Genomic DNA, 27,260 nt, shown 5'->3' on the forward strand with positions numbered 1-27,260 from the left:
TGAAAAAGACATAACCAAAGCGTGGTTATTAAATACCACAACAAAAGGAACAGAAACAATAGGATACTGTGAAGAGAAATAGGTCATGGTCAAAAGGCATAACATGAAGGTGAAAGGGTGGGATAAGATGAAAAAATACCTATGATTGGACAAGAAATATCAGAACATCATCCATGAATTTTGAACAGGATACAATCAAGTATCCTGGATCACACATTGAAAGATAGGAATTTCTATCCACAGGAGAACCATGCACAAACACAGGAAGAGAAAGATATGATATGCAAGAAAAGGTGAAAAGAACTGGAAGCCAGCCGGATGTGAGACCCATTCACTGAGGAAGAAGTTTTTAACAAGATTTCTTTAGAACAAGCCCAATGGGCAGTGTAGTTCATGGATATGGGACCATCAGATCAATTAATGACTTGCTGTACCCAAGGAACAAAGAGGACTCACCTTGGTCATTTCATTCATTAACAAGGCACATTTTGAGACAACATGGGATGATTTTGCTAGGATTGCAAACTTTCTGATAGAGAATTACAATGTAGAGTTAGAATTGGGTATTTACCGTTGGGAAAAGGCATATAGAGTGATTACCAATGATGAGAGGACCAGACAGCAAAATTTATTAGTCAAATTTTGTCATCTCTGCTGCTATTGATGCTCAAAATGGGCAACTGTAATATTTATGGTGTTCAAACCTGTGCAAGAAATCTTGCACGGATCTTGCTTAATTAATTGTTTCACAACCCCACTTGAAAAAACTGTGCAAGCTGAATCATTTGGCCTCAAAGCGGGGAAGCCTAGGTTAACATACATAAGTCTTAAGTCTGCAAGTTCCGTGCAAGTTCTATGCAAGATGTTAAAAGAACTTGCACAGAACTCTCACAAAAATTGCAAATTTCTTGCACAGGTTTGAACGCCATAATTGAAGAATAATTGCAAGCATGTCAACAAAGGTACTTCTTTCCTTTTCAGAAGTGGAATTGTCCTTGTTGTAGGGTATACAAAGTTTGTTCAGGAAATTTACAGATGGCTTTTTCCAGAACACCAGAAGCCCCCTGGTGTTCTGGAAAACACACAGTGTTGGTTATTCAAAGCTTCAAAACACCATAAGGTCAGAACATACCCCCCAAAAAAACCTTTGGTGTTCTGGGAAAACCCTTCTGGAAATTTCAGAACCATATTTGTATACCCTAATTAGCCAAGGAATGGTAGCTCACTTGCGGGGCTCAAAATAGGTTGCTCAACATTGGCAGCTATTGTTGTGGGATGATTGATTTGACATTTTCGTTCAGATTCAAGCTGATTCAAGTCACCTAGCATGATTCCTGACATTGTTTCTGATGTGACTGGATAACAATTAATGTTTCCTGACTGTTGAATATGTACAACATTTTACAATTGTTGCAAGCGCGGCAGCTGAATAGTGATTCATCGAGTCCATTCGGCGACGCTACAAAGCCTTGGGATCAATGCAAGTATTAGTACGCGGTTAATTGACTTTGTTGAACATGTGGAATGTACATTTATTGGTGTCCGTGCTTGGTTGCTCGAATAGCGAAGGAGAATGGAACAAGACATGAGAAATGTGTCCTATGATCGAAGGCGATAATGAAAAATGGCAGAGGCCTGTCCTCCATTGGTAAACGTGAGGGGTTAGTTAAGCCTCTGGTAAACGCGAAGCTGAACCACTCTACCGTGATGCTTGAGGAGTGGTCAACCAACCGCGACCAAACAACCGTCGGTAACACCGAGCCGAAGTCGGTACTCCCCCGGGGTTCTGCCAATATTCAACCGTGTATCATCACAACCCCGTGCTTCACAATAAGAGGGTTCGTGATATATCAGACCCCTCCAGCAGCGAACGGCGCGATCTCAGGGCTTTGTGTCTTGTCAGACCCGTAAGAAAGGCGTATGAAGAACGTGGCTCTCGTACCTAACGATAAATATAGAAGGCAGCTTTTGTCAATGAGGATTGATGCGTATTTCAACACCCGATCTCCTCCATTGGCGTGCTCACCACAAATAGTAATTTTTCCTCCGCTTCCAACTGTCCAAAAGACTCACAAATTTCCCAACTTTATCTTCTTTTGTCAAATATGTCTTGGGTGCGGGCGAACCCTATCTTTTTTCTGGTGCTCGTCTTCTTGCTTGCAGGAGATCTCGGGTCACACATTTTCGCAGATGCTAATTATATAGAATGCAACTACTGGTGGGAAAGACCAACGAAGGATAATGGTAATAGAGATCGTCAGTCCAACATTTGCCTTCATACCTTGGTGTTTCAATTATTCCAAGTGATATACCATTTTGAGGGATAATGTCAACTGACGTAAAACTCTCGAAAATTTCTAACACTTTTTTAACACGAGCGAAGAATGTGCTGTAAGCAATGATGGAGTCCCAACCTACTATACGTGTAAGGGGTGCAAAAGGGGAGATGGCAAATCACCCTGTACGTTATTTTTCAATCTTTTTTGAATAAATGGGCAGATGGTGTCAGGTTGCTTACCACTTTGTTCGTTGAAAAATCGCACAGCTGCTGATAACTGCATCGACCCCCACGGCAGACCGTTGAGCACGACAGGATCGTTCAACTGCGACGGAGGAGTCGAGAACAATCCAGAGAGCAACTCAGTTCGACCAATTAGTTGAGTCAATCGTCATGTTATAGCCTCAGGCAAAGATACCTCGACTGTCCACTTCGGTATTAGATATCCTAACATCCATCGTTCTTAATAGTTTGCTACCATCTCGAGGCAGGAGTTCCGATGACCTACCGTTGCAAGACCCGCCATCTACATCAGCGTAAGTTTACCTTTGAATCTTCTTTGATCAAGCGTACGATTCTGATAATGAATTGCTTCTTTTTATGAATTAAACGACCATGTTCTATGGCATCTAGGATGCCCGACGGAGAGTTGTACCAAGAGATAAGCAGGAAATACTGGTCGTTGTTCTAGTAGGTACATCACAACATCGCAATCATCTCCTTTTCGTCTCATTCACCATGCAGTTGGATGTGGTCGTTAGTCGCCCATTCATGAGGATGATCAAGTCTGGAAACATATACAAAGGTTCTCAAGCTCCTTGAGTGCATAAAGATGGTCCTTCCCTCCGTGGTCTCATGACAAGGACGTATGCAAAAGCAAAAAGAAGCGCCGGTGTTATGCTTTCCTTCTCCCTCCCTTTTCTTTTCTTTTCTCTTTCTTTCCCACGCAATCTTTGTGTTAGTATCATCTCATCCTTGTACATACATACATATATCATTTCTGTAAATCCAAACCCCATTGCTCATTCACCGAGCTGCTATCCAATATTTATCGAGCACCTCTGACGCATGGGCGTGTCGCAGTGATTCGGAGATTGACGATGGACCACTGACATGCCTAGGTTGGCCTACCTTGGCCACAGCTAACGAAGGCTGAATATTACGTCACTGATCCTATGATGTCATAGATGTAAATTTCATTTTTCGTTTCTCTTTATAACCTGATCCTCAATCAGTCCGATAGAATTTTCCCCTCCTCATCTGACTGTATCATAACAAAATCTTTATATAAGATTATTGTGTTTTCTTTTTGTTTCTCTTATACTGAGATTTTGTTTGTGTTTGGATTCAGTCCAACACTCTATGATAACACGTTGCTCTGTTCTGCTGGTCTGTGGTGGTATGAATCCATACCACCAAGCTATAACCACCAAGCTACACTACCAAAACTTGAAATATATACTACACAACAATCTATCGTTGCAATATTCAGTTGAAAAGATGAAAAAGAAGCGCCTGAAGAAACATAAACAACTAGTTCAATAAGAGTAAAGCACCTCCTTAGAAACAAGTATACGGAAAGTAAATGTATTTGATTCATTTCCTTGCAACTCGGATTTCGAACTGATAATGGATACAATGCTGAAAGAAGATGCAATCACCCATCATTGAGTGAGCAATGTTGGGGGATTGATATTCAAACCCTTCCACCTCGTAGTTTTTCAAATTGACCACCATTTAGAATATTCTGATTACCAAGTTGTCTTAATTGTCGCTGAGCCTGGGTAATTAAATCTTTCAATTTGACCTACAAACCAAGATAAAAAAAATCACGTCCACACAAAATTGAGAATCGACATGCTAAGACTGTAGGGGAATGAAGATGAGCTTACTTCGTTCGTTTCGTGAAGACTTTGATCAAAATCATGTCGGATCCAAAGAATGGTTTCCATCCTGATTTGTGATGACCCGAGTCCTGAATCGAAATGAAGTTGAGATTCTTGAAAACCAGTTTGATCGTTGAAAAATTGCTAACCTCTTGTCTCCCTGATAATCTTACGATACATTGATCGGACTTGTGCCCCCAGTACAAACTAAATCTTGATATCCCAGTCAATTGACCTTTCTCTTTATGATTTGACGATCAAGGCTCACGTGGCTTAATGAGAATCCATCAACGGGAAGACGCCTGGACGCTGTAGCAAAGCGAAGAAAGGTACGCTGCATTGATAGTAAAATTTCACTGGTCTGGCGGCATTGAATTGAAGTTGACTGTTGCTTTGAACTTCATTCGATCTCGGCGGCCAGCTACGACGCGAAGTGAACGAGGTCCAATTCCACGGATTTTATCAGCCAAACTGTTTATGTCACATACAGTTCACATATCTGTCCCGAAGCTGTTACGGAATGTAATACTGCGACAGAGCTGATTGTAGGTTTAGGTTTCAAGCTGTACGAAAAAGTCATCAAAATTTTATCAAGCCCTGTTTCATTCCAAAACCACACAACAAATATATGCACTTTTCATTTCCTTGAACTTCATTTCTTCAATAAACCAATTCATCCAATCGACATTTAATTTGGAAAAATGGGCAAATCAGACAAGAAAAGAAAAGCAACAGAAGCAACTATCGAAGAAACAAATCCATCCAAAGAAGGATCAGTCAAAAAGAAATCAAAATCAAAAGAAACTACTAATAATGAAATCGTTATGAAAGATGGAGATTTACCTGAAACAACTACACTTGACTCTTCTTTACTGGATGCACTAAGTCCTATCGCTCATCCATTGGCTGATAAGAAATTAGGAAAAAGAGTTCTTCGTACGGTTAAAAAAGGTTGGTCTAATCTTAATCATCTTGTGTTTTACATCATTCAACGATCTTAACATTTTTTTCTCGATTGGAAAAATAGGTTCTAAGCACCGATTTATTCGAAGAGGTGTGAAAGAAGTGGTTAAAGCGTTAAGGAAGGGTGATAAAGGGTTAGTTCTACTTCAGAAAAAAATAAAAAAATGATTCTTTGTTAAAGTTTTGCATTTCAGTTTGGTAGTGATGGCAGGTGATATTTCACCAATGGACGTTTTGACTCATATCCCATTACTAGCTGAAGAAAACGGATCGGGTTATGTCTTTGTAACTTCAAAGGTAATAATAATTTACTACGTCTTATCTCCAATCATCATCATTCTGATCTGACCTCCTTATATCGACTTTCTTTAGGAATCATTGGGATTAGCTTCCTCAACAAAAAGGCCTACTAGTTGTGTTATGATTTCAAACTCCAGTGGTGGAAGTGCAGCAGCCAAGAAAAAGTAACTATAGTTCTTCTTTATTTTTTTCCCTTACTTCTATGAGCTTTGTGATATTAATCTATCTTTGATTTATTGTCTTTTTCTTCTAGGCAAGCTGCTAAAACTGAAGCTCTAGTAGCATCAGATCCAACAAAAGCAGCCAAAATCAAAGAAGAAGTAGAAGAATATGCAACATCTTATCAAGAAGTTTTGCAAGAAGTTTTACAACTTGTGAGTTGATTTTCAATCAACTCGATTTATTCTACTCTGAATTTTCTTGACTGATTGGGTTTTCTGTTTTTGATTTGATTTGATAGAATGAAAAGATTTCATACTGAACAATTCACGGGAAAAAATCGATTCTGAACAAGAACAAGAATCATTATCATTTTATTTAGTATTACAATTTTTCAATGGTTTTGCAATGTGTAATAAATCACCTGTTCCGTAGTCTTTTGCTATGTGTGTTTGATCACTTAGTCAACTTTCAGGCTTGAGGAGGAAGCCAGTAAACCTCCCATGTTCCAAGTTTTCGTGCTTTCTCGAGCGCATTACGAGGAATCTTGCATAGCCACTCTAGCATGTGACTTGAATGTTTGAAAACTGGACGAGACTGAGACCATGAGAAAGACGCGGTGAAGTTCACCCATTATACAGTCATGCACAAATACTTGAAATGATACGAACGGTTGAGCCTCTGAGAAACCCAAAGCGTGAGTTCAGACTGCAGTTTTCTTTCATTTCTTTCATAGTGCTTGTAGCTTCGTATTCCACACTCTAAAAACAACCTATCCTTCTATGCACAACCCATGGTACGCAGGCAGTCAATCTAATCTACGCCCCCATCTTCATAGGATTCGTTGTACATTTATATATGGCCTTTTTGACGTTGTCTCGTACATCTCTCACGAAAGAGATGAACCAGAGCTAACCAGAGATGGTGATTTTCAGACATCTTTTGTGTCTGAGCTTGACTAATAAGCTGATGATAAGAGTCTGTGATAACAGTCCCAGCTTCATTCACTCTGGTCCAATGTAAGGAATTAGACAAGGGCTTTCTTCTTGATTCTTGAGATTCGGTTGCAACTGTATTCATTATAAGGGACAAAATTGAAAGTATAGTATCAAACCACTCTTCCCTGAATTTAAGGAAGTAGCACCGATATCTAACGAGCGTTTTCTTCGATCACGACTGTTTATCCGTTGTGGCCAGTAAGTAGGGAGGAAACCAGATGCTAGTAGCTTACAGACAGGGTCATTTCAAGGTTTATGAAGAGAGTTGATAAGGAAATCGTGCTCATCTCGCAATCCTGTACAAACTCTCATATTGAACATAAATTCCTGGGGTGTCAATCAGAGTTTGAAAATTTGTTATACTTTATCTTGTCTTTGTCTCGTTTCTTCTTGATAGATTCCCAGAATATTCCAGTTGTAGTGATTTTAGCAGTGGATAAGGAAGATTAGTAGTGTTTCAGGTCAATGTGATTTTTGGCCGTTTGTTGAAGACTTGCCATTATTTTTGGCGAACTGAAAGAGTTTCATGGGAATTGCAAGGAAGTATGGGTGATGATGATAAAAAGTCCAGGTTGTTCCATGGCAGTAGTCCGCAGCATTGGATTACTGTATCGCAGTTTAATGTCAGAAATTAGGATCGAGTTGCCAAGGTTATGTACATACATAAGTGGTAAGGGTGGACCGTGCACTGATGGGGTGGGGTGGTCTGTGCGCTTGTATTATCAAACCAGGGAAAGAAAGAAAGGAATAATTCACTCAAGTCACCATTGACCAACACCCATCTGAACCAACAACAACTAAAGCTCTTCTCACTCACCAACTCCAATACCATCATCATCATCCGATTTCGATTTGAAAACTAATCAAATCGTGAGTTCACCGTCTTGCAACGATCTTCATCAGAGTCTTGCAATCACTTCTTGTCATTCCAACTACCGATCGAGTTCGATCTCTGCACGTTACTTGTTTCAAAACTAACAACCCTTTCTCATTACCTTTCTCAACTGATCATTCAAAGCATTCACCAATCTAAACCTTACCTACTCACCTCATCAATTCAATCATAATGTCTTCCGTAAGTCGAATACTCTCTTTCGCTTTCTCGATTGCATTCTATTCACTTCAAACCCGTTTGAATCTCATCTTGATACATTGTTTCACTTGTACTTTCTCTGGATGGTTAGGAGCGGGAGAACCAAGTTTACATGGCCAAGTGAGTTTCAAGTCACTTTACTTCCACTCTGATTTGTGTCATGTACTCTCAATCCTAACGTCAATATCTAATCCAATAGGCTCGCAGAGCAGGCTGAGCGATATGACGAAATGGTCACTTTCATGAAAGACGTTGCCAAGGTGAATTTGCCATCACTCTTCTAACCTAGACAGTCGCGTAGACTGATCTCAATCGAGTTTTAAACAGCTCGGAGTTGAGCTATCGGTTGAAGAACGTAACCTTTTATCAGTAGCCTACAAGAACGTCATTGGAGCTCGTCGGGCAAGCTGGCGTATAATCTCATCCATTGAGCAAAAGGAAGATACGAAGGGTAATGAATTACATGTAGGAAAGATTAAGGAATATCGTTCAAAGGTTGAGGCTGAGCTTGCCGAAGTCTGTAACGATATCTTGGCTGTTCTCGACCAGCATCTTATCCCAAGTGCTGAGGCCGGTGAAAGTAAAGTCTTTTACCACAAAATGTGGGTGATGAGTTTCACATTGTCTATTTTATAACTGTCTTGAGAACTGTATCATTGACGCGGTTTGCTGATCTTTACATAGGAAGGGTGATTACCACCGTTATTTGGCCGAGTTCGCTTCTGGCGATGGACGCAAAACAGCATCCGAGGCTGCTCATGAGTCTTACAAACAAGCCACTGAGATCGCTCAATCCGATTTGGCACCTACTCACCCAATCCGACTTGGTCTCGCCTTGAACTTCTCAGTCTTTTACTATGAGATCCTCAACTCACCTGATCGAGCTTGTCATTTGGCTAAACAAGCTTTTGATGATGCGATTGCTGAACTTGATACACTCAGTGAGGAATCCTACAAGGATTCAACACTAATCATGCAACTCCTGAGGGATAACTTGACTCTCTGGACTTCTGACCTGCACGATGGTATGTTGTCTTCCTGTGTTGATTTTGGTTGCTTAGCAAAGCCTACCCGTTGACTCACAACATTTCCATCTCTTCCTTTGTTTCACTAAACATAGCTGAGGACAAACCCGCTGAGGCTGCTGCTCAGCCCGAGGCCGCTGCTGAAGCTGCACCTGATGCTGAGGCCGCTGCCCCAGAAGCTACGGAGGCGTAAAAGACTCTATAATCGAATGATTTCTTTTTTGGTTTTCAAATCTTTCCTCCTTTGTTGACAAACATTCTTTGTCATCTACTACTTGGTTCTCAAATATATAGGGCTTTGCAAAATTCTAACACTACTACTACTACTACTACTTCCTTACTTTGATAACTTACCTCCTTTGTTTGCCGATTTTTCAATTTGACCTTTTTCATATCTCTTTTTTGTTTTGTTTTTGGTTTGGGGGAGTTGGATTTTTTTCTTATGATGAAGGGAAAGGGTTTTCTCTTGTGGATGAAATATATTTTTGAAATACGAAGTTGAAGATCTTTAACCTACTTACATATCATCCTTTTGAGTTTTGAGAACTACGATGATCTTGGAGCTTGATGTTGGTAGTTTGGTTCATATCTTTAGACTCATCACACAGAAGCTGGTTCGGTATCAGACTCAGAGGACAAGTAGAATTCCTTAATTTTTCTTTGGCCTCCAAACGATTCGGCTTATCTGTATCGCGAAACTTGGATATCCATCCTTTGTTCATTTAATCGTCACAAAAGCAAGATTTGTGGTGTTTATCATGAAGCGTTTGGGCGTGTGATCTAGATACCGTTTGGTTTTCATACTTGCAAGATAAGATATCTTTACGCTTCGTTATAAAAAAAGCCTTCTTCAAAGCATAAAACCTTTTCTCGACACCCTAAATAGGTCTTCCCACCTTACAAATAATCAGAAGAAAGCTCAAAGGTAAACTTTTATAACTCTCACCTCCTCCATCCAGACTTAGGTTACAATCTGATAAACTAAACAAGTGAGGACACATTGAATTATCATTTTAAAAATGGATTTGTATCGGCACGTAGAATTTGGGACAAACTCCGAAAAATTTATAAGAAGGTAAAGAGGTAAAGAGGTAAAGAGGTAAAGAGGCAAAGAGGTAAAGAGGTAAAGAGGTAAAGGACATTGAGAACAGTTTACCAAAGATTAGTAAGAACTTCTTATAAGGGATTTGAGGCACCGCTTTCAAGTTCAACGGTAACACAGACATCCCTACAAAGCCAACTTCGATAGCCCCGCTATCAGTTAATACTTCGTTCCAACAAGTTCAACTAATTATTATCGGATTATCAGGTCTTCCTTCTTCATATCTCCTCTGAACCACCTCCCAAACAGTAACTTCAAAGAACCTGATCCATTCACAATCTGCGCAAAGATTCAAATCGACTGTCGGCTGATCCAATTGTCTCTGGCTCAAATGGAGTAACAATCACGATTCATGACACCAACATGCATTATGTTCAACCATGTGTCTGTGTATCCATCCCGAATCGAGCCGCAGCCCAATATAACGGAACCGCGGAGTCCAGAGATTTTCTATGATTTTTTCTCAAGTGTCAACTGGCCTCCCAACGCTTTGGTCTATCATCGGCTTGTATCGGAAAACTTGGTGACAAGTATCCATCCTTTGATGGTAAAAAAAAGATGGCCTCATCATGAGACGTCTGCGTACGTTATCTTTAGAAGCGCAATTTATGAATACACAAAAATCTATATATGATATTTGTTCAAAGCCTTCTACAAAGAACAAAACAGTTTTTCAGCATCGGAAAGATGTCTTCAATCCAGCAGAAACCACGTAGGCGAACTTATATAACTCTCAAGTTGCTCATACAAATTCAATAGCGGGTTATCCGACGAGCTAAAGCAGTCAGAATGCACTGAATTAGAAAATGCAAAGTATTTTCGGATGCCTTGATATCTTGGAGGTCTTGTCGATCGAGATTAATTCGATCCGAGAAAAACTGCGAACGGGTGACAAGTGCCTGTGATTCGCCGGTGAGCTCTATTGGATCCATCAGTTGCACTAAATCCACCTCATCCCCATTGATATCTTTGGTGGCGCTTGGATCAAATCTCTTGTAAAAAGTCATAGTCAAGCTGAGAATATAGATTTGGTGATCAAGGCATTTCAGCCGGTACATCACTTCAACATTTCTATGTGAGCCACCTCTTTCTGATCGTAGATGTTATGCCTGTTAGACCTGTGTTGAAGAACAGCAAAAAACAAAAATATTTCCACATAAGAGTGTTCTCAAACTCAAACTCTGTAATGGCAGTTCGGTACATAGAATGCTTCACTCATTCATGCTCTCGCCCATCACCACCATTCTGGGTTATCCGGTAATGTGACTCTATAGAATCACTATCTTCAAGCTTACCAGCGCATCCCTGCTGATTCCTCTCATGGGGCATGGAGTTCGTAATTTTTTAAGCATGCATTTAAGGTCGCCTTTCAAACACGTCTCATGGTGATATTTCACTTGATTATATCCAAACAACATATCTGATTTTTGCGTGTCGGTGCGGTGAATGAATTCTTCAATGATGTGATTGAAGACTAACTCATTCCTTCTGGGTTCGCAAGAAATGTACGTTCAGGACATTGCGGAAATTGATTGAGTGAACCAGATGACGGTCGATCACTTGTTCCTCGAGTCATCTATTTCTGATGGACTCCCAAGTCGAATGTACGGATATACTTCATCACAACGCGCCCGAAACTTGTCCAAGAGTTTTGCAATAATGTTTCGCCTAGTCGGGGTGGATGATTAGTCGCGTGGACTGGCGTGGAGGTGTCAAAACTCACGCAAACTTTGAGGCAAAATTGTTGTCACCCTTTCTCGCTCACATGACGGGTTACATTTGAAATCATTGAAGCAAATGTGTCCCGATTTCCATGTAGCACATGAATGAAAACAGTCTGAAGCCTCGTGCAAAACCTCGATCACCCACATTTGTCAAAGCTATGAAGTGTTAGTCGCTTTTCAGTCCCTGATGCGGTGGGCGTGATGATGATTGAGCGGCCATCTTGTTGAGCCACAGTCTAATGCGGTTTGAAACCACGACCATAGGCATTCGTGCCAGGTTCGGTGCTTGTTTCAAGCTTATTGAACGCATGAGCCTTGAGTAGTGATATCTTAACTCGAAGCTAGTCTACTAAGACAATGTGCGGAGTAAAGGTATAAGAATCAATGCAAGATGTCAGATCTCCAGGGTGAGTTGCTAGTCGTTCTAATTCTCGCATTTGAAGGTCTTCCTATATCTGAGTCTAATCCTACCTGGCACAATATGCCTTGGTGGAGATATCCAGCTCAGCGCTATGTGACGTGTGTATTTTTGTTATTCTCAACTGTCTGCCTCCCCATTGTCTGTCCTGTGTCCCCTGAAGGTGCAGAGGCTGCTCGAGCAAATTTTGGATGGGCCTCAGCCGCCAGTGGCGGTGAAGCACCTGTAGCGACTCCTGATCTCGAGGCCACCCCAGATCTTCTTCAGCATTTATCACGGGAGACACCTTCCCACCCAGATGCACAACGATCACAAATTAACCAAGACAAACTAGCGGTACCACCTTCAGACACGGATCCCGCAGGAACTCCATATGGTGCTTCACGTCGAACTACTTTAGATACAGGTCTTCGCCTTAGCCCTTCTTCGGCGTTCAGAATAGTAAGTCGTCAACGGAAAACTGTGTCAGATTCTACGCGGTCAGAAGACAACATAAGAAGCTCGAGTCTCTCCAAGTCGACGATAGCCGATGGCGAGCAAGCGATCACAGCAGTAGAAAATACCCGAGATTCCTTCGACTTTCCTCCTCCTGTACCTCTGAGTGTTGACTTACAAAAGACTGCCGTTGAACCTCGGTCGAGAAATACACCAGAGAATGGAGAGAGGGAATCCTTGCCCGATCGGGTCGTCACAATTCCGACAGGGAGAAGCAGCGGTACAAGTCTTGCGACTGAAGTAGGATTGTCCTCGGGAGGTGCTGCATTGCGGGAACATCATTCATTCCCATATTCTTCTGATGTTGGGGAACTGAGAACTTCAATGTCGCATTCGAGGCCAGCATTTCCCTTCACCATCCCGACAAGAGGCGGATCATCAATGCAAAGTACAGATCATGGGGTCTCAAGTACAGAAGGCCCAACAACCCGAGATCGAGCAAGCGTGGATAGTTATACATCTCAATCCAATTCTGGTATGTTCAGAAACGCCGTCGAAATTTTGAGCAATCCGGCATTGAGGGACCGGGAGTTACTTCAAAGAGGCAATCAGCCTGAGGCATGGAGAACGACCTCTCTCACAGAGCCTCATCTCGTAGGGAATTCTGCTGCTTCTTTCGTTGATAATCTTAGGAAACGCAAAGGCATTCTGGAGCCACAAGGTGAGGATCTTGAGCTAATTGACTTGGACGTTTTGAAGAACGAGTTTCTACCTGTTTCTACGTAACCGTTGGCTGACATCCTTTCATGAAATCTCGATATAATTATCTCAGCTCGGAAGGCACAACGTCAACAGCAACCTGTTTTGGTAGAACAACTTGAAGGTTCGTCACATTCATCTAAGCTGCCCTTCTCATCCGAGCAAACCGCAGGTAGGAAATCCTTCCTGACATACGTTTTCAACCATGGTGCGGGTTGGTACCCTGACACTACAACAAATAATCGTTTCTAGGTGAACGGTTTGTACGGGTAAAAGCGGCAAATCCACAAACAGGCCTTGCAAGTCTTCCAAATTCGGACTCTTTAGCTAGGCCTTTCGATATCAATCAGCCTTTAAGGTATATTGAGAATTTTGAAAACTCCGAGGTATATCACACCTTGGCTTCATGGCAAAAAGTCATAGAGAGTGCACGAGTGAAAGAACATCATATTCCGAAACGATTTGAAGACTTATTGCCTAAGATTTTTGGCTCTAAAAGCACGAGCATCCGAGATATCATCGAATTTGGCGGCTTGAGAAAGGTTTTTGCAGCACATCCTACACCATGGGATCCTCAATTGAATGAGTACATGTTGGAGTATGCGGCGGCGATTGGATACAATCCGGAAGGAACTCCGTCTGTTTTCACGCCTGAATTCTGTTTAGAAGCTTCGCGTACTTTGAAATCACTACAAACACAATCTGAAAGAAATTACGCTATTGCGAAAAAGTACTTTTCGAGTAATATTGGAGAACAAAAGTTTGAAACACTTTCAGATGAAATTATTCGACGATCTCACCTTGCATTGATTTGGGTAGGGGAATATTTAGAAAATGCTGCACATTTATCAAAAGCGCCTTATTCAGAAGAAAGGGATTTTGCAGGTTTCAAAGCATATGAATTTTATACTTGGTTTTTTGCGCATTTTTCAAGTTTACATGAAAAATCATTGGATGATCGTCTGAGAAGACTTGCTATGAAAAATCCTGGTGATCTTAAAGAAATGTCTATACGGTATACTACAACTTTTATAAGAAATAGATTGGATGCAATGAAATCACCTCAAAAAAATCGAAATCGGATGCAAGCACTAGCTCTGTTCACGTTCACAGAGAAAGAAGAAATCTCTAAAGAGGTGTTGGATGAAGCAAATTTGAGGCTCTCAAAGTTATTAGCCCCTGGGGTCAATCTGTATCGCGAGGCACAATATGAGCCCATGGTGGAAGAGTTTGGAAGTACCGTCACAGATTTTTTAACACACGAAAAGCTCGGTGACTTGATTTCAACACAGTCACCTACGCACGAAGCTTATTCAGACCATATTGAAAATTTACTGGTGGTGGCTCAAATTCTACAAGACGGTCGAGGTCTCACTGATAGTACATTCATGAAAAACATACTAAAGAAAGTTCAGAATCGAATAGGGAGTCAAAAATATTATGAAAGAGTAGAAGAAATTGAATCTAAAGCTAACGAGATCAAGCTGTTTACCAAACTTGCTGAACATATGGGTTGGACAAGTCCATTCACAAGAGATCCAACAAAGATTGAAGCAGTAAAAGTTCAAGTGTTACTTTCGAATTTTTACAGCAATCATCGACCTGCGTACGAAACAGCGAGAGTTCTCGTTCGTCGATTTCACCCAAATGACCCACAAGCAGTATGGGATGACTTAATAACCAGAGCTATGAATCAGGTTCAATCTGAGTATCAATGGCTTGCTAGACATCTTGAGGGATCCCAAATATTGAGTAGCCAAATGAATGACGTCAATTTTGAAGAATGGCTACAAGACGCTCAAATCCTTGGTCCACCAGCATGGGCTTCGATCCGAACGGATACAGATTCCCCGCCTCAAACCCGACAAGAGCTTTTGAAAGCAATCAAACCAATGGCAGAGCAATATGAAAAGATAAAGAGAGCAGGAGAATGGAGAGAAATGAAAGGGTTCATTGACAGATTCATGACTGAAACATTTCGAGCCAAGGTGGATTGGATATCCCATGATTTGCAGTTAGAAAAGCCTTGGTTGGATGTGCTAAATCCACCTAAGGCGAGAGCATTCCAAAGTCAACTCTTTAGGTTTTTGAATGACCCCACCAACGCGCATGTCGTGAGCTTGGTTGTTAGGACCATTGATTCTCCAACTTATGAACAGAGGAAGCGCTTCATATTAATCCTCGAAGAATCCCGTAACCAAGGATTAATTAGAAACATGCGATGATAGTATGTGAGTAACGGGACTACGCAAGGAGATGTATTCATCTCTCACCGGTTCAAAGAAAGGCTCATGTTTGAGGTCGAAGAAATTGACTATCGAGCTCGAGGACTAGAATTTTGCTCTTCTGCCTAATGTTACCCACCTAGCTGCTTCTTATGACTCTTTTGATCGGAAAGGAATTTATAGTAGTATTGAATACAGTCCTCAGATATGTTACCTCAGATGGTGTTGACATTGTGCTACCATGGGCTCAATTGAGACTGAGACTGATTGGTTGCTCTTGTCAAGCGAGGAGAGAAATACTTTGTGCACATTGAGCTCGCCTCCACAGCTTCGTGCTTTGTCAGAATCCCTGTTTTGAGTCGGTATGTATCTTCCTTGCCCCCAGCTAACATCTCAACAGGCTAGGAGCACGGACAAAAAAGCTCCATCCGCAGCCGGAGGACAAGGGTGCTTATTCAGTCTTCTGTCTGTCTTCTCTTTCCAAGTCGCTTTAGGCTTAGCCTTCTGTGACCTCTGAGCAAGCTTTCATTAGTTAAGTCTGTCGAGAAATTGCTAGTTTCCAATGACCTACTCCACAGTTCAGCTCCCTCGCTAGGACGGCGGACCATGAAGTAAAGAATAAGATCAGGCGATAGCATTTACTGCCTTCCTTCAGCGATACAACCTTGAACATACTGAACGGAGAGTTGGATCAAGGGCAAAGTTCACCGCATGGGCCAATTGTGTGCGGTGTATGTCCGACAGAGTGTGTCTTTTGACAACATAATCTTCAAGTGAAGATGAGAGCTTCGTAACTCGCCCATACTCCTGCCTGAAGATGGTGTGAAAAATGTCCGATTTGAATATGATAAACGTGATTCGCCACTGAGGGAAGATCATCATCATCATGCTGATTTCTTGAATTAGACTACCTAAGATGTGGCCTGGCGTGAGTGTAGGGAGATCACCTCTATATTTTCACACTTAGGCGAGCGACTTCCAGTATCGTATGGGACGACATGTGTCGGAATGGCCACTTCAAGTGAACAGGATGGGCGACATGATCCCGTGGTTAATGGAAGTGGGCAGATAGCAACAAGTTGGCTATACACATAGAAATGTATCCTTTTAGTCAACTCCGAATCTCTAGCCTGGATCCTTGACAGAACGGCGGCATGAGTCAAACCAACAACGAGGAAGTTGAAGCACAACATAGATAATTTATCCGGTGATGCTCGCGATCATCCAAAAAGACATGCTTGCTTGAATACTCTTTCACCTAAGTCTGAGATTTCTTTCCGCTTTCAACTTTACGATCTAACCATACATCACACACCATCGGCAACCCAGTCAAGGCTATCTGTCCATCCGATCCCAACCACCGAAACGTGCGACCCTCATTTTTATGGAACTCCTTGTTAGCCACACAGCACTACAATTTTCTTGTGATTTCAAACCAAGAAAGAGTCATGGTGAATTTGAGGTGAACTAATCCATGAAATCATCTCATCTCAGGGTGAGCCTTCATATATTATCCCGGTTCTCTATAATAGCAATCGTTTGACAGCTCGCAATCCTCCTCATTGTTCATTCCCATTGTCATCGCCAGCTCCTCGTTTTCCTCTGCGTGCTGTAAATCGTCCCTTCATCAATCATCAACTGGTATCAGAACGTCGAAAGATCACTCCTTGTCCACCCGTGCTTACTTCATCGAACTGTACTACTTATATACCTACACTCATCTATAAATATTCTTTCTTAATCGCTTGGCATCCTTCAGGTCATGATGGTCGAAGCATCTGACAAAGCACAGCTCATATGGCAAAATATGATTTTGATAGCCTATGCTTCATGTATCGCAGCTATCCCTTTGGGAGATGCTTTGTTATTCAGCTCGAAGATAAAACATCGTTTGGCTATTGGTGTAGCTAGGTAAGACTACTTGACCTCTTCCTGTAATTCCATTTAGATGCTTTCGGGGAATCATATTAACTCAACACCTGTCTGTTTACATAGATCGATGTTCGTTTCTGCCTTGGGCGCTTCTTTAGCTATGCTATTAACCTTCATAGGATGGCTGGCATTGGAATTCTTTTGTCCAACTCTTCAAATTGATCACTTCATCTATCGGCTCATAGAGACACGGATCAAAGAACGCGCCCACAGTCATCTCATGGCCATATTTGTACTACTTGAGGCCGTTTTGCTATTCTTAACTATCCTTCTCGGCGGATTTTTAGGTTCAATAACTACCTTTGCGGGGGAGCAAAACCAGAAGCAAACTCGTTTTTCTTTTGCTAGTCTTTTCCTCGATTATCCTATTGGATTGAGCATCATGACCTTCATTCAGGCAATTGTATGGACTGCCACCTGTATTGTCAGTCATTTTCTGGGACCAAAAGCTCCACCACCACTCGACGAAAGGCAGGAGAGAATGATGTTCATGATGAATCAAAACGCTAGTATCAACAATATGAAAGCCAGTAGACGGGTCACCTTCAAGACTGATTCCGATGCATCTTTTACTTCATGTAAACGCTTATCGGAGGCCAGTGGAGCCTCTTCGACAACTCCCATCATTCATGAAAAGGGAGAGGTGGGTAGCGAAGCTATACGTCGGATCTCATCTGCTACATCTTCGAATTCGCCTCTCCTTCCCGTGTATCTACGTTCAACTCCACCACAAAACAATCAGTCAAGCGTCATCCCGCCTTCTTATCAACAACAATCTTCAAATGTTAATTATGGCACACCTAAGGGTAAATCACTTGCGATACCACCTCCAGCAATTCAAAAACCTTCCAACGAAGCTGCTAGACACAAAGGGCCTAACTTTACCGTACCACCAATCGTTTCCTCGGTCACAAATCGTTTTTCACGCAATTCTTTTTCATCACCTAAACCTCGGGTTCCATCGTCTGCTTTAAGTCGTTATGCTTGGTTAAAAAGTCATACTGGACAAAACGGTCCATTGAACACTTCTTTACCTTATAGCCGCGTAAGTGGTAGTACAACTCTGAGCACACCACCAACAAGGTACCAGCGAGATGAACATCGAAAACCAGAAAGTCGAAGTAATCGAAAATCGCATATGAGCCGTGATGAATCGATCGAAGCCGTAGTTATTCAAAATCCTCATCACCTAGATGAGACTGAGAGCTATGAAACGGATGGAACTGGTGAAGAATGGGCTGAGACAAGGTCAGAACTCAGTGCACGTTGATGGGAATTGAGTACGGCGTTCTTTCATCTAGAGGTGAGCGAAACGCATATCGAATATCCAAATCTTTGGAAAATGTCTGACTTATTTGGATTCTTTTCATACAGAATAGTACTTTTATCCTTGCATAGGGCTTGAATATATCAACCAGAAAATCAAAAAATCAACTTGGTGCAATCTTTCTTACTAATACTATTTCTATTTTTTTCAGAATTCATCATCATCATCAGTCAAATCTACCTTTATTTTTTATAACCATTCCAATTTGATCATCTTCGAAAGACAAGTGGCAAACCGACCCAATTGGATTTCCTTCACATTAAACTCATTTTCATTGCACTTGAACTATTTCATCTTATACCTCTTATTTTTCTTCCCAGTTGTTTTTTATTGATACACTTCATACTTTCACATTCACATTTACCCAAAATGATACGAATTATAATCTTTCTTAGTCTTCTTTCTCAAAGATCCTTGAACCATTTTATCCGTATCACCACATTTTGAGAGCATAAAAACGGTCGGTGGGCTGAGGGGTAGGATATGAGTTTTGAGTATCGCTGAGACAGGTTCATTAACATGAGGCATTCAAGTCCAAGATTCAGAATTGTATGTCCTCAAGGACTGCAATCAACTTTAAAATCACTCTGATAACGTGCTTCAAGAAAAGTACATATAGAACTGGTATGCTTTCATAACAGGTAAAAAGCAGGAAGAAACTCATTTTTTTCATACAACTTTTCTACAATTGCAACAAAGTGAGAGAGATTGAAAAATCAGGAGTGGATGAAGAGTTCTTGGGCTGTGCACTTGTGTGTATGTATCCGGCCTTGGATCCGAGACCGATGCCCCTGGTGTGTCAGTGTGACTACGTAATGAGATGAGTCCAGACTCCAAATGATTTAAGTGAGCTTGCCCTTTCGACTTTGGCTGTTTCTTTCATCATATCTCATTCTCAACATGGTTTCTCATCCTCAACCTGGTCCTTCTAACTCAAATGACTCTTCAACTGATCCACCCCAAACGCTTAAACTTCTTTTGATCGGATCATCATCAGTTTGTCATTTCATTTACAAATTCCCTTTATACTGATATCGTCGCTCTGATTACTCGGGCATGGTTTGTTTTGTCTTTCAGGTCGGAAAGTCTTCTCTTCTCTTGAGATTCACCGATGAAGTTTTTCTTTCGGCTGAAGAAGCTTCAGCTACCATTGGTGTTGATTTCAAAGTCAAACTTATGTCACGGCGTGGAAAGCGGTATAAGCTCAGCATCTGGGATACCGCTGGTCAAGTGCGTATTGATAATTTTGAGATACGGTTGCTTGTCCTAGTGTACCATGTTTCAGACTGACTTACTCTGTTCCTATCATGTACCGTGTCATGTACCTTCCTCTTTTACCTTGTAGGAGCGATTCCGAACTTTGACGAGTAGCTATTATCGTGGAGCGCAAGGAGTGGTTTTGGGTCAGTTTGAACCCCATGTTAAAGTTATTTTACCTATAACATTAGAAAGCATTATAGTTTACCACTAAATCACCAAACTGAGTCTATTTCACCTCTTCGATCACAAATAGTCTATGACGTCACAAGTCGTGAATCCTTCGAATCCCTTCCATCCTGGTTTAGTGAACTTGACACTTTCACACATTCTCCTAGAGACGTAGTGCGAATAGTGGTTGGAAACAAAACCGATAAGGTTTGCATCAACACTTGATTTTGAATCCAATCAACTTGTACTCATGAATGTGGTGTATCTTCTAGGATTACTCACGAGAGGTCTCGATTGAAGAAGGTCGAGCCTTTGCAGCGGATAACAATGCTCTTTTTGTTGAAACAAGTGCGAAGACAATGAGAGGTGTAGAGGAAGTATTCGAAGCTGTTGTTGATAAAGTGAGTCTCTTTTTTCGTCTAATAGCAGTAATACTTGGTGATGACCATTTCTAATACATTTTTCTGTTTCTGTCCCATTTTTATGAATGAAAACCAGATTATTGACACACCCTCATTACACAACAAGGGCTTGAACCTACGCAGTAACAATCGTTTGGCTACCTTACCTGGTACAATCACGTTGGACGATGATGATGCAGAAGAATCTGGATGGTGTAACTGTTAAATCATTTACAAAACTGACGCAAGCTTTACTTCACCATCACTTTGATCATATGTACTTGTATTTCATGTTTTTGTCCACATCATTCTCACGTCGACACTTCTCTGGGTGACTCAAAGTTCGATCAAGTCGTTTACGGGAATTGTACCAAATCCTTTTGAACCGGTTTGATTTTATTTTTCTACATATTCGTTATCTTTGGTTGAGATGTCTTGTTATATTTTTGTTAGTGAAGTTCTTTCATCTTATCCTTATGAATTTATGATTTTAGTTGTACTAAATTGATACACATTCGTATTCCCTGAAGCAATCTTAACTTGTACCGTGACTCAATCTTCTTCTTTGAAATATCCATCTAATGGATATTGGTGCATCATACATGCGTCACGCTTGGTGTAAAGAAGTCAATTCTCATAACAGAAGAATTTGTATACAACGTTGGTCGATAATTTTTGCTAGTGGCAACGAGTTCCTTTGGGTTATACATAGCTGAGCTTGAACTGCAGGCTCAAATTCTACAAACTTGGAATGAAGCTTTGTTGAGAAATTAGAATGGAAGATTTGATCCTTCTACTCAGCTGCTATGAAAGTTGTTGATAAAAGAGGTGATGGTGTTCATGTGATATCTGTGTTGAATGCTTCATCGCTAACCTTTTCTGACCCCAAAACCCGTTTTCCATTAGTCCTAGTATTGAACTGTTTAAGTTATCCAGCTCAAGGGATCTGAATCCTGGATGAGGAGTGTTGAAACTATTGCTAACATCATGGGTTATGTCATTATACATCTGTGGCAAGTAGTCGTAGTTATGGTATTACGCAGGTGCTTTGATTGATTTGCTAAATTGGGATCAACACCATCAGATTCCGAGCAGAACAACAATTATCAATTATCGCAAACCTTCAAAACGAACGTATAAAACCTTCATCTGATAATTCTTGTCCAGGTCTCGATATCCAATACAGAAAATCCAACAGTGAAGCATGGCATCAGATGACGAACGTCCTGCGTTGGAAGACGATTATGACGAGCCTAAGAAAGGAAAGAATGGGAAGCGAAGTCGAGATATAGAAGAAGAAGAAGAGGAAGATGAAGATGATATCTTTGAGGAAGACGAAGAAGAGGTTCGTAATCAAACTTTTTTGCGTTTAGCGTTCTGTAATTGACACGTTCTGATCATCGATCTTGCCACTTTCAGGAAGAAGATGATCGAGGGAAATCTAAGGTAAGGACTGTGACCCACATTTTGTTAATGTTTCATTCACTGATATTCTGTACCTTTTGAACCTTTAGAAACGTCGCAAGAGTCGCCGAAATCAATATATTGATGATTTAGCCGATGTTGATGACGAAGACGAGGAAGAAGAGGAAGAAGAAGATGGATTAGGTGGACCAGAAGATGTTTGTCTAGCAGCTCATTCTTGAAAAAGTTTATGTCCCACTCTTTCAAGTACTCATAATCATCCACACTGGCAATTGTTTTCTTTCAGGATTTCATCGATCGTAATGAGATACCAGAAGCTGGACAATCGTCTCGTCGCAATCTTCTTCGGGATATTGGTGGCGATGATGATTTTGAAATGGATGCTGGTCATCGAGGATTGGATATGAGTAGACAAGCAAGGGAAGATGCTGATCTAGGTCAGATTGCAGCTGAGTAAATACCGCACCCTGACATTTCTCTAAACCGAATACACCATATAATATCCATGGTTGACGTTATTTTCATTATTTTCACCAGCTTCCGAGAAAGATATGGAAGACAATCACGGGCAGCAGCTCGGGACATGGGCGAACACATTCCTAAAAACATGCTCATGCCAAGTGTGGATGATCCTAGCATATGGGCTGTCAGATGCAAAGTCAGTTTACAACCAAGGATCTAAGCATTATCCAGAGCTTCATGTCACATTTCATGGCTGATGTTTCTCTTTGCCTACTAGCCGGGACGCGAGAAAGAACTAGTTTCGGCGATCTTCAGAAAATGCGAAGCGCTTTACAGAACACCTCAAGCTCTTCGAATCATCTCAGTCTTTTTTCGAGACTCACTCAAGGGTTACATCTATGTCGAAGCAAGGCTTGAGACTGATGTACGTGATGCAGTACAAGGCTTCGTGGGAGTCTACCGAACCGAATTCCGAATGGTTCCTATCGAGGAAATGCCCGACTTACTGCGAACCAAAAAGCGCGAGACGCCTATAGTGAATGGTAGTTGGGTTAGAATCAAACGAGGAAAATACGCAGGTGATCTGGCTCAAGTCAATGAGATCATGGAGAACGCAGATGATGTAGGCTTGAGATTTGTTCCTCGAATCGATCTGAATCCAAAAGAGGAAGGAATGCAAGTAGGACCGGATGGAAAGAAACGAAAGAAAGGCAGTACCACTAGTGGTGGCTTAGCATTCAGGCCACCTCAAAAATTCTTTAATGCTGAAGAGGTCAAGAAAGCTTATAAGGCAGCGGACGTCAGTCGAACCAAAAATGGAGGCTATATGTTTCGCGGCGACTTTTTCAAAGAAGGTTATATTGAGAAAGACATGAGGATATCCGCCCTCGAAGTTGTGGACGTCAATCCGACAATTGATGAAGTGGCTAGGTTTTTGGGAGATCCGTCCGACACCGGTGATACGAATCGTGATTTAAACTTGTCGCAAATCGCTGAACTCACCAAGAAAGCCAGTGTTATCGTTCTTCAACCGGGTGATCAAGTCGAAGTTTTCGAAGGCGATCAAAAGGGTATTCAGGGTACGGTGCATTCTATCGCAAATGAGATTGTGACCATCGATCCGTCTCCACTCTTACATCCCGAACTCAGAGGCGCCCACATTGAAATTCCGGCACGATCTCTACGGAAGAATTTCAAGCCAGGTGATCATGTAAAGGTGATGGCGGGTCAGAACGTAGATGAGACTGGTTTGGTGATACGTGTGAGGGAAGAAGTGGTAACCTTTCTCAGTGATCTTAGTTGCAAGGAAGTCGAAGTGTTTGCTAGGGATCTACGTGTGGCCGCTGAAGTTGGTAGTGGAGCCAACACCTATGGACAATTCGAACTTTATGATCTTGTCCAGCTTGAGTAAGTATCATCTTGATCCGTATCAGACAGTCTGGGTCAGCTTTCTTATAACCGGTTTTTCGCGTGCAGTCCTCAAACTACCGGTGTGATTTTTAAGATTGAACGTGATACGTTCAAGGTTATTGATCAAAATGGCAATACTCGTAATGTCAAGCCTAATCAAATCAGCGCCAAGAAAGACTCTAGACATGCGATTGCTACGGATGCAGACGGTTATGAAATTGCGGTCAACGATCAGATGAAAGAGAAGTCTATTGGTGTTGGTTAAAACTTTCAAATCATCTACCTCTTCCGTTTTCCTTTTGCGCATCCATTAATTCCCACTCGGTCATTGCAGGGTCGGACGGAGGGTCGACGTGGACGAGTCCTGCACATATACCGTTCGATGTATGCGTTCTTACACAGTCACGACACTACGGAGAATGGAGGTGTGTTTGTCACGAACGCAAGAAACTTGGTCTCTGTAGCGCCTAAAGGTGGAAAGAAGGATGCGGGTGCCCTAGACTTGACCAAGATGAATCCCGAGATGGCTGGACGACCGCCGGTCGGAGGTGTTGCTCCAGTTGCAGGCGGACTCGGTCAAAGATTTAAGAGAGATGAAGATATTGGTAAGCTTTGTTACATCATCAAGGGTCCCAATAAAGGGCTTCAAGGTATCATCAAAGACATCAATGGATTACTTGCTCGAGTTGAACTTCATACAAACAATAAAACACTGACAGTGGAAAAGACGAAACTGGGGGCTAAAGGGTATGTTCATGCCTTTTAAATGCCTCTGATCTAGTGGACGGTCTTCTGATCGTATCTTTGATGATAGCCGGGATGGTAAAGTTCGTCCTTTGGAAGAGCTTGCCCGCGAAAACTTTGCTCAAGGTGGCCGACCCGGGGGTTTCGGTGATGGTGGAGCTAATGCGTCAGGTAGCAATGCCGGTCGATTGGGCTCTCAATCTGTTCACGGTGGCTTCGGAGGAGCAACACCAGGTTGGGGAGCATCTGGAAGTCGAACCTCCAATCCATATGATGGTTCTCGGACATCTTATGGGGGTGATGGCAGTAGAACGTCGAATCCATATGCAGATGCGGGAGCAAGAACGCCAGCTTTCGACACGTCCGGAGCCTGGGACCCTAGCTCAAAAACTACGCTTGCATCAGGTTACGGAAACTCTAATTCGTGGGATGCAAGCAACCACAATGCAAGTCATGCTCCAACACCGGCTCACAAAATCGAACACAATACGCCTCACGACCCATGGGGGCCTAGAACACCTGCTCAGGCCCCAACTCCAGGACTGGACACCTATTCTAAAGGAACACCAGGTCTGATGTCAGTCTCTGATCCCCGACGAGGCGATCGATCAGAACGACGCGAGGACGGTTCGATGTCCAGTTGGGGTAACGCTACAGGCACGACACCTTTTGTGGCTCCCACTCCAACTGCTTATGCAAGTCGATCGGCTGCCACTGCTCCCACACCAAATATGCAAAACATGCCTACCCCTGGTGGTGTGACTCCCTATGCAGGAGCACCAACCCCCACAGGTTATGCTACTGCGCCTACGCCAGTAGCCTTCGGGAACGCACCAACGCCAGTTGTTTACGGCGCCCCAACTCCTGCCGCTTATGCACCAGCCGCGACACCATACGGTTCAGTTCCAGCCTATGCTCCTAGTCCTGCTGGGCCTTATAATCACAATACGAATGGCGCCACACCGTATACAGCGGCTACACCTGGAGGGGGACTCTTGAATCAATCAACAGCTCCTCTCATCTCTGTCACACACGGAGGCCTTCCCGAGAACTGGCCACAATCTGGTATTGAAGTCGTCATCATTCGATCACGAGATAAGCCACCTTTTAACGGAGGACGATATGATCATCAACATGCAATTGTAATCGGAGTTTTGAATACCTCAAGAAACCCAACCTATAGTTTGAAAGCACTTGATCCGAATGTACATCTACCACCAGTCCCAATCGAATACTTAGAACCTGTTCCACCTAGAGCACCAGGAGAAGCAGTAGTAATCTTAGATGGAGCATATCGTGGTAAAAGAGCTACTACGATCAGTCGAGATGCATCTGATTGGATGGTACAACTTGAAACAGGTGAACAAACGATTGTAGATGTCACTCATCTTGCGCTCAATAAGACATCTTAGTAGAAAAACCGTTCAATGTTTCGAATGTTGAAGAAATAAAACAAAACTCTCTTTGATTATACAATTTTTTTCACTTTCTGATGTATGTTGTTTATATTTGATCACTGAATAAAATACTTAGGGTGTGAGTTTTCCTTTTCTATTAGATAACTAAAAAATCATACATACATACATATATATGTGTATCTATCTTTTATAGCAGTCTTTTAAAGGAATGTTTTGAGCTTGCTAATCACTTCCTTATTACTTAGTTGTCTTGAATGTATATTGTACTAAAGGTGAAAAATGTCTTTCTTTTTTGAGCCCTTCGTGCCCTTGCCAAATAAGTCGCGCTCGACCCCCCTTCTATTGAGACTCTTGATAATTGCCAAGAGGACCCTGGAAAGCGCCCATGAAGGGTAGTGACGTAAATTTCGAGCTTTGAATGTTTTTGTGAAAGAGTTGGATTCCGACCTTTTTTGTCACCCTCCTCTCAGAAACTGGCGGAAAACCCGGCCCTGGCCTATGTGATTGGGAGGGTCACCAGATGGTAACCCAACTATACTCAGTATTAATCCTTTCACCAACTATACCTGGAAAAGTGTTTTACATGTTTCCCATCAACTTTTCCAACTATACTGCAAAGTACAGTTCAGTATGTATAGTTTGACTAGACTATACCAAGTATAGTCAAGTATAGTATACTACAGTATAGTTGCAGCCTTGAGATTCCTGTCTAACCGGCATTTTTTGTGGACATTGAAAAACCAAGAATGCATGCAAAAATGTAGAAGTGTTGGAGAAACTATAACTTTCCAAACAACACAATTTACAAGCATTAATTGTTGGAAACACATGTTTGGAAAATTCTATGATCCCCTTTTCTAATACTGCTTCATGATTCAATTGTTTTGGACGCCTCATGCTTTGGGTTTCTGTTGCTTCCTACACCTATTCACAATAATCAATCTCCAGAATGAATTTTATCATTCTTTTCAAAGAGAATCTGACATCAAGTGGATATGTAGGACCCTTGCCCTACTTGAGGCTATTACAATAGCACTGCATTGGCAAGAAGACTATCATCACTCAATTTTGGTTTAAAAAGGTTCAAATTTTCAAGAAATATTAATCTTGACTAATTTCTCTTTTTCCATCATTTCACTATATAGATAATTCCTTGTTGAGTATATTTATCATAGATATAGTGTACAGGGAATCATTGGATCTTTCTCTAGTCACACTTTTTGTTCATTTTTGACTGCTTTGGTATATCATGAATGACACCAATTTTCTACCAGTCATATGCCCAAAAAGATGGTGGCTGTATCCATACTTGATCAACTTTTATGGGATACAAAGTTGAATCCGGGAA

General features: G+C 41.8%; 7 protein-coding genes across 7 annotated transcripts; all 7 read left to right on the forward strand.

The window, feature by feature from the left end:
- Positions 1–2,105: 2,105 nt before the first annotated feature.
- Positions 2,106–2,943, forward strand: MELLADRAFT_123864 (uncharacterized protein; the record flags this gene model as incomplete). The annotated part of the gene is made up of 5 exons (XM_007406373.1): positions 2,106–2,256; positions 2,384–2,461; positions 2,546–2,656; positions 2,749–2,814; positions 2,912–2,943. The coding sequence occupies 5 exons, from the start codon at positions 2,106–2,108 to the stop codon at positions 2,941–2,943; spliced, it is 438 nt and encodes a 145-aa protein (XP_007406435.1).
- Positions 2,944–4,988: 2,045 nt separating this feature from the next.
- Positions 4,989–5,810, forward strand: MELLADRAFT_34068 (uncharacterized protein; the record flags this gene model as incomplete). Its single annotated transcript, XM_007406374.1, has 5 exons — positions 4,989–5,115; positions 5,192–5,261; positions 5,322–5,424; positions 5,500–5,566; positions 5,728–5,810. 5 exons carry the CDS (start codon positions 4,989–4,991, stop codon positions 5,808–5,810), a joined length of 450 nt encoding a protein of 149 aa, XP_007406436.1.
- Positions 5,811–7,351: 1,541 nt separating this feature from the next.
- Positions 7,352–9,223, forward strand: MELLADRAFT_71063 (uncharacterized protein; the record flags this gene model as incomplete). The annotated part of the gene is made up of 7 exons (XM_007406375.1): positions 7,352–7,454; positions 7,603–7,659; positions 7,769–7,797; positions 7,877–7,937; positions 8,005–8,279; positions 8,362–8,702; positions 8,798–9,223. The coding sequence occupies 6 exons, from the start codon at positions 7,651–7,653 to the stop codon at positions 8,893–8,895; spliced, it is 813 nt and encodes a 270-aa protein (XP_007406437.1).
- Positions 9,224–11,919: 2,696 nt separating this feature from the next.
- MELLADRAFT_60609 (uncharacterized protein) lies at positions 11,920–15,365 on the forward strand (the record flags this gene model as incomplete). Its single annotated transcript, XM_007406376.1, has 3 exons — positions 11,920–13,102; positions 13,214–13,312; positions 13,393–15,365. 3 exons carry the CDS (start codon positions 11,920–11,922, stop codon positions 15,363–15,365), a joined length of 3,255 nt encoding a protein of 1,084 aa, XP_007406438.1.
- A 1,762-nt stretch (positions 15,366–17,127) lies between these two features.
- MELLADRAFT_94516 (uncharacterized protein) lies at positions 17,128–18,567 on the forward strand (the record flags this gene model as incomplete). The annotated part of the gene is made up of 2 exons (XM_007406377.1): positions 17,128–17,276; positions 17,361–18,567. The coding sequence occupies 2 exons, from the start codon at positions 17,128–17,130 to the stop codon at positions 18,565–18,567; spliced, it is 1,356 nt and encodes a 451-aa protein (XP_007406439.1).
- Positions 18,568–19,488: 921 nt separating this feature from the next.
- MELLADRAFT_71064 (uncharacterized protein) lies at positions 19,489–21,007 on the forward strand (the record flags this gene model as incomplete). Its single annotated transcript, XM_007406378.1, has 6 exons — positions 19,489–19,620; positions 19,702–19,854; positions 19,970–20,027; positions 20,138–20,259; positions 20,325–20,453; positions 20,551–21,007. The coding sequence occupies 6 exons, from the start codon at positions 19,525–19,527 to the stop codon at positions 20,677–20,679; spliced, it is 687 nt and encodes a 228-aa protein (XP_007406440.1).
- A 650-nt stretch (positions 21,008–21,657) lies between these two features.
- On the forward strand, positions 21,658–25,906 carry MELLADRAFT_115567 (uncharacterized protein; the record flags this gene model as incomplete). Its single annotated transcript, XM_007406379.1, has 9 exons — positions 21,658–21,798; positions 21,873–21,899; positions 21,968–22,075; positions 22,165–22,331; positions 22,416–22,536; positions 22,618–23,747; positions 23,817–24,006; positions 24,085–24,497; positions 24,565–25,906. The coding sequence occupies 9 exons, from the start codon at positions 21,658–21,660 to the stop codon at positions 25,904–25,906; spliced, it is 3,639 nt and encodes a 1,212-aa protein (XP_007406441.1).
- Positions 25,907–27,260: the final 1,354 nt, after the last annotated feature.

This window comes from Melampsora larici-populina, assembly GCF_000204055.1.
Source record: "Melampsora larici-populina 98AG31 unplaced genomic scaffold MELLAscaffold_6, whole genome shotgun sequence".
Taxonomy (NCBI): Eukaryota; Fungi; Basidiomycota; class Pucciniomycetes; order Pucciniales; family Melampsoraceae; genus Melampsora; species Melampsora laricis-populina.